The 7,876-nt window shown below is 36.9% G+C and overlaps 1 protein-coding gene across 1 annotated transcript in view; it reads right to left on the reverse strand.

The window, feature by feature from the left end:
* Window positions 1–2,203: 2,203 nt before the first annotated feature.
* LOC106463202 (rhodopsin-like) overlaps window positions 2,204–7,876 on the reverse strand; it is a gene marked incomplete at its 3' end in the record, with an annotated part of 15,846 nt that continues 10,173 nt past the window's right edge. The window contains 1 exon segment of the mRNA XM_022390648.1: window positions 2,204–2,443. Coding sequence (XP_022246356.1) covers window positions 2,204–2,443 — 240 coding nt within the window.

Here is a 7,876-nt window from a genome sequence, read left to right on the forward strand (position 1 = left end):
ACGGTGGATGATGTTAACTACCTGCCTTCCTTCTAGTTGGCCCGGCATAGCCAGGTGATTAGGGCACTCGGTTCGCAATCGGCGGATCACGGGTTCGAATCCCCGTCACACCAAACATGCTCGCCCTTTCAGCCGTGGGGGCATTATAATGTGACGGTCAATCCCACTATTAGTCGGTAAAAGAGTAGCCCAAGAGTTGGCGGTGGGTGGTGATGACTAGCTGCCTTCCATGTAGTCTTACACTGCTAAATTAGGGACGGCTAGCGCAGATAGCCCTCGTGTAGCTTTGCGCGAAATTCAAAACAAACAAACAAAGTACCTAAAATAATAATTGAAATTTGAAAACATTATTCATGTTTTGTTTAATAAAGACGGTTTTATTAAATGTTATCTTGTAAAGTTTCGATATACCTGGTCTCATCGTCCTTCAATTATTGATACTTAATCAGAACACGCACACAACAAAGGCAGTTTATCCATTTATTTATCATATTGCATACCGATCACACTTTTTAATTTTAATCTAAACTAGCGAAAGTACCCGGCTTCGCTCGGGTTATTAGGTTGATAGTGTGTGTGTATATTCTGAACCCATTTTAGCATAAAAGTATAACACGTAGATAAGTAAGTAATATCCAGGTGCACACCCTCATGGTCTACTTAGTATGAGTGCAAAATTTCAGGTTTCTGGGTTCTTTTTTCTTGAAGTTGTGGCCGACACACACAGACCCACAGACAAGCCCTAATATTATTATAGATTACAAAAAACGTTATTGCAGCATAACCCAACCTATAAATCTTAATATTTCTATTTAATAATTTTTGATCTTTAATACAGGGAAGGAATATGTTGATGTGCTACTGTTTTAAAATGGAATATTGTTTAACTCGCTTATGTCAAATATTTATTTTAAGATGTGTTTTTATTTTTAATCTCGAGGCAGCTTCTGACTGCTGGGGCACCTTAGATGATTCGGTGATTTTCGGGCATATATACCTACCAGCGCTCTTTTCTTCTCCAGATAACCGTCCCTGATTTAGTAGTGAAAAACTAGAAGGATTGTTTGCTTGTTTTTTGAATTTCGCGCAAAGCTACACGGGGGCTATCTGCGGTAGCCGCCCCTAAGCTAGCAGTGTAAAACTAGAGGGAAAGCAGCTAGTCATCACCACTCACCGCCAACTTTTGGGCTACTCTTTTACCAACGAATAGTGGGATTGACCGTCACATTATAATGCCCCCACGGCTGAAAGGGCGAGCATGTTTGGTGGGATAGGGATTCGAACCCGTGACCCGCAGATTGCGAACCGAGTGCCCTAATCACCTGGCTATGCCGGGCCAGAAAAGGGGACAATAACAAAATCATGTTGATTTCATTAATGTCCGTGTTGTTTTATAGATATCGGTTAGCAACTGAAAGTTTTGTTCATTTTTGTGCATGTATGCACATGTGAAACGTTGTATGGCTTGGTAGTGAGGGCGCTCGACACACAATCTACTGGTTGCTAGTTCGGATCCCTATCGTCGAACATGCTCAATCTTTCGGTCGTGGAAGCATGGCAGTCAATTCCACTATTCGTTGGTAAAAAGAGTAGCTTCAAAGTTTACGGTGGATGATGTTAACTACCTGCCTTCCTTCTAGTTAACTATAATGACGTGGTGAGGCTCAAAAATCGTTTTAATATAACATGCTGAACGTCTACAATTTCTCGAAACGTTGTTGGTACCGCCCATAATTGTGTACTAGGCACAACATAGGGATACTTGACTATACTAGTTATATAAATTAGAAATTTAGAAATGCTCTGTTAGATTTTGAATTAGCTTGGATTCACTAATCACATATATACCGTAAAGCCAAATTGATTACAGGAATCCTTTATAGTAAAGTCAAAAGATAGCTTTAACCAAAGCAATGTTTAACAGGAATTTCAGTAAGCAGAAGAAAAAATTGGCTGGTTGGTTATCTATTTTAAAGAAAGCCACATTGGGCTATCTGCTATGTCTATCGCATGTGTATTTTAGTGTTCTAAGTTCGTAAACTTACCGCTGTCCCACCTGGGGACAGGAGAAATTGAAGAGTGCATTCGAAAAGTTAGTCAGTGATTATTCTGGCTAAAAAGAAATTAAAAGCTTGAAACAGGGAATGTATGTGTGTAAACGTTTAAAAATGAACAGAGATAGAAAAAAATGTCTTTGTTTTACCTGAGGATTGAGAAAGAAGTAGACGATCGGATTGTATACGACACAACTTTTAGCAAAGATGGCGGGACTAACAGCAGACAATGGACCAATTAATTGAGAGTATCCTAACGCCACAATCAACGAGACAACAGCGTATGGTGTCCAAGCTGTTAGAGCACAGGTAACCATGGCAGCAACCATTAAAGTCAAGCGCTGTTGAGCCTTGACGGCGTGGCTTCTTTTATCCGTCATTTTTGGAACCTGGTTCGTGTAAAAATACACATATATATATATATATTATTTATTTTCAAACACACATATGAATAGATATATAATATGAATGGTATGTAACGTTACTTTATTGAATATATTTTAATTAAACATTTTAATCTTAATGTCACACATTTTACACCTCATTCTGTTGACACACATTTTACATCTGACCTTGTTATCAAACATATATTATTTAATTTTATTTTCACATATTTTACATACGATTTGTAAGCAAACATTTGTTTGTTTGCAATTAAACACAAAGTTACACAATGGGCTATCTATGCTCTGCCCACCACGTGTATCGAAACCCGGATTCTAGCGTTCTAAGTCCGCAGACATACCACTGTGCCACTGGAGGGGGGGGGGCATCAAACATTTATTATTTGATATTGTTTTCGCACATTTTACACCTGATCTTGATATCATATATTTTACGTCTGATCTAGTTTTCACACATTTTACAACTAATCACGTTATCATACATTTTGCATCTCACGTTGTGCTTATACACCCTGTATCTCGAGTTACTATCACACACTTTAGATTTTTTTATCCTTCCCTTCCAATGCATTCTGCATAAGATGTTTTCGTTACTTATTTAACACATTTCAGTTTGACAATTAAACATTTTCTATCTGTCAGTGGTGTCACATCGTTATTATCAAAACTAATATGATAGTTAAGTAGGAACGAGCTTATAATTAAAAGAAAAATGTAAACGTCGAATTTTGATAATCTAATTCTTGAATGTCGGCTCATGCTTCACTCTCACTTCCAAACTACTTTATGACGTAATCAACAACGTTATTTTGAAGTAAGTTGTGTAAAAGAAAGGACAAAACATTGTATTTCTGGATTGTGTGCTGACCACCAGGAGCCTCCATAGCTTGTTACCATTTTTTGTTTATATTTCTATGAATGAATAAACCCACATGTAGAAACTATAACGTTTCCACGGTTGAAAGGGCGAGATTGTTCGGTGACGGGGTTCGATCCCGCGACCTGCTTATTTTGAGTTAGTGCCCTAACCAGCAGATCATGCCAGACATAAAAACAAACAAACAAACAAAAACATGTCACAACTTTTGTATGTTTGTCAAAATCCTTTTTCGCCTTGTGATATAAACATTTTAATGTGCCTAAACGACCATGGAATCAATCGGTACGAACCGAGCATCTTTTGTTTTGCGTCGTTGCTTGAAACTTAGAAATGCTTTCACCATAAAACATTTTAATGTGCCTAAACGACCATGGAATCAATCGGTACGAACCGAGCATCTTTTGTTTTGCGTCGTTGCTTGAAACTTAGAAATGCTTTCACAGACTATACAGATAAAAATTGTGAAATCCAGATCAAAATAGAAGCCTACATTAACTTATTAAAAATTCATCGTATTTTTAAAATTATAACATGAAGTAGAAGTAAATACGATTAAAAAACAGAATTAGAACTAGCTAAAACATCCTTGATGGTTCTATTCTACAGCTATCCTTCACCATCAGAAAACTAATGGTTAGAAGAAAAGTTTTCTATAACGGATACATCACACAAGAACAAGAATGTGACTAACATTTCCTGGCAGTATCAGTAGGATTCGTTAGTATTCGACTCTACTCCTAAATTAAGCTCCAGAACGTCACATAGAAAACCTGCTTTCAAAAATACGAAGCTATTTCTTTGAGAAGCATATATTGTTTTCTGGTTTCGTGGAGCTACATTTCCAATTATCTGATGTATCCATGCATGGTCTCCACTTTCTTCCGCCTTCACACATGATTGTTTCTTTTCGGATATTCGCGCGAAGCTACTCAAGGGCTATCTTCGCTAGCTATCCACAGTTTTCAACTTATAGACTAAAGGTCAATAAATGTTATGTAAGACACACTTCAAAAGTCACTGGTTTCAAAATGTATACCATTGCATTCTTATTACAGGTAAATACATCAAAATGTGTCGACGTTCTAGGAGCGTAACAACCTTCTTATTCATATACGTCACGATCTTTTCGCCATCACGAATACCATAATGATAACGATATCGTGTAGTATAAAAGTGAAACTAAGATGTATTTTTTTATTCACAGTTAATTAAAATTTTCATAATTAAATGAATGAGAATGAGTGTAATTATTGAACTTTTATTATTCTACTGTCTTTTTTGTTTAAACATTTTTGTTTTTGTTTTTTACACTTCGTTTTACAGAACGTTTTTGTATCAGCTCCAACTGCTTGGGCCTCTTCTGGCTATGGTAAGATTCATAGGCTGGGGGATATGTAACGCACGCATTGTTCCACGATTCTGTACCAGAGACACTGTAGTTTCTCGAAACCTCAAGGTACTGCTCCATGATTCCGTACCAGAGACAATGTAATTTCTCGGAACATCGAGGCACTGCTCCATGATTCTGTAGTTTCTCGAGACGCTGCTCTGTACCAGATAGTTATAATGTGTAGAGACGTTTGTCAATAACTGTGTACCAAGCATACCGTAGTTTCTCAAAACCTCTCGACATTAACCCATAATTGTCTATCAGATACGCATTAGTTTTTCGAGACGTTGCTCCGTAATAGACAATTAGTAGTCTCTTGAGACGTTGGTCAATAACTGTGTACCTGATACAACGTACAGAGGGTTTAGTATATTATGTTAAAACGGTTTAGGATATGTAAATGTCGTGGAAGAACGATATGTACCACAACTACGTTTTGACATTGTTTGCCGTTGCGTGAGTAGAGTGATGGCGTTAAAATGAATAGCTTATGGGAATGGTATGTAACAGCCCCTTCCGAAGCAAAATATTCATATACTCAGATAATAAAGATGGATTTAGGTCATGAATTTAAAATGTCAAAGACAGGGATATCCATTTTAGTTAATGTCATTAGAAAACTAGGGAATATGGATCAACTTGGAGCTCCAAGACATCCAAAAAGAGATCTGCAACAAGCCGTATTCCAGCCATGATAAGCAAAGTGCGATTCTTGTAACAGCTGAGAATCCACGATTACAAAGATCAGTGGCAAAAGCAGCCCACATGTCCCATGTAACAATATGCAACATATTCAAGGACCTTTATTTGGAAACGAGAGACACAAGTTGCTTCTATAATATCCATTCAACCATCACATACCCCATGCAGCTGGAGAATGAAAAGGGTATTTATACTGTTTCATACCAGTCAAATCAATGGACGCAACGTCTATGGATTTCTGTGTGAATGTGCTGATGAAATGCGGCAGGGAAACTTGCGTCCTTATGTGCACTAGATTGATTATGGAAACCCTCTGGAATGAGTGGTGTGCTTTGGACATGAAAGTGTTACGACAGAGCCTTTCGCATTCGCAGAAAGTGATGCATTGCATTTGGTGGGACATCAAAGGAGTAATTCATGTCGAACTCCTCACTCTACAGCGAACTGTCAATGCAGATATCTATAGTCAGCAACTGGAACGTTTAAATCAAACCCTTCATCAGAAACGCCCTTCACTCGTCAATCGAAAAGGTTTCTTCTCCACGACAATGCACGTCCACATGTGGCACGTTTGACGCAACAAAAGATTATGGAGTTGGATTGGGAAGTTCTCCCCCACCCACCATATTCTCCAGATATGACACCATCAGTTTACCATCTTTTTCGTTCGCTGCAACACCATCTTAATAGGAAAACGTATGCAAATGTGGAAGATGTTAAAGAGAACATCGATATGTTTTTGCTTCAAAGCCAAGTGATCTCTTTAATCAGGGCATTAACAACCTGATTGTAATACAGAAAAATATGATGGATAAGAATGGAGACTATTTAATTTAATAAATGTTTTGTTTTGATATATATATATATATATGTTGTTCGGGTTTTTTCATCTAGAAAAGCGACATTAATTTCTTTTTTGCGACCTAATACTAATATTTTCTTCCAAAAGTGTCGTTTTTTTCGTTAATTTCGTTTGATTTTTGTACATCGTTCGGTATATGTATTTCAATTTTAAGGCTTCTTTTATCTTCTAGTGCTTACTAAAAGCGACATGTTTTCTAATGTGTTATATCTATATTATTTTCCTATGACTTCTAAGTTTCATTTATTACCCTACCCTTACTATTTTGTGAGAGTATATGTTTTAGAACTTGCTACTGTATTACTTGAAAAACAATGTACTAAACCTTGATAGTATATGTTGATGCTAACACAGTCGATACTAATACTGAATACAGTTGAGAGAAACATTTATAAAGTGTATTATGGCTTTTTGAAAACTGTTAGAAAGACTCGGAGCCTGTAAAAACGTGTCATAATCACGTGAAAATAATATTACTATTAACAGTGTATTCGCTATGTAAAGAACCATTAATGATGCACTATTTAAATAATGCTTAAGCTTGAATTATATATATAAGGTAAATTCTAACAATCTCAAACTAAGATATGAAAAAGACAACCCTGTTTAAATTGATATTTAAGAGTATTTTACATATATTTAATAAACGACGAGTATTACACGAGCTACAAGTCAACTTCATATCTTGGCATTTGTCTTCTTGTATGTTAAGCACTTACATTAATAAGAGCATGACAAAAGGTACTTCCTCATATTTACACACTTCTACACTTTGAAGCGTATGTAAGTATTGTTTAGTGTCCATCTACATTGCAACTTCCATTCAGTTTTACTCCTTTAAAACAGTTCTCTTTCGAATATCTAGAACATAAGAAAGCCTAACGATGTAAACAGTACAACGAACAGCAAAGGGAGGATGGAGTTCAGGTCACACTACACTATTATCTTCCTCCTCAAGAAAACTCTGTGTTCGGTCTGAGCGTAGCGGCAACAGGTTGTTAGTAACTGGGCTTCTTCTAGTGACGTCTGTGTAGTTATTAGTTGCTATTAAACTGATATCTTGTTGAAGAGCAGATTGTAGATCAGGTCGGTTACGCCGAAATGTTTCCATGATCGCTTCTTGTATCTGTAACATAAAACATAGAATAAAAATGTCAATACATATTTAGATAATTAGACAAGAACATCGATTAAGTTCAATGTCCTTAGACAGATAGACATTTGTTTATTGTTAATTTTGTCAGCAAACATGGTTAGTAGCTGATCGAAGCAGAATTTGGAGACATTTCGTTCAAAATTTTGCTCAGTATTTGTGTACCAGAGACACTGTAGTTATTCTGAACCTCGAAGGGAGTCAAAGTTTTGGGGTCGGAATTGTTTTTGGCATTTAATATTCGCATAAAGAATCCATTTTCCATTACCGGTGACAATTCTGTCCAAAAAATGGTTCACGCGCGTTACGCGCCAGAAGAGACCACGCAACGTTCACACGTTGGAAACGATGATCATCGGAGAGTTCGTGCAGCACCCAAACACCTTGTTTATGGAGTTTTCCCATATTCCTTAGATGTCTACGTACTGTAT

The sequence above is a fragment of the Limulus polyphemus genome, unplaced genomic scaffold (genome assembly GCF_000517525.1).
Source record: "Limulus polyphemus unplaced genomic scaffold, Limulus_polyphemus-2.1.2 Scaffold1347, whole genome shotgun sequence".
NCBI lineage: Eukaryota > Metazoa > Arthropoda > Merostomata > Xiphosura > Limulidae > Limulus > Limulus polyphemus.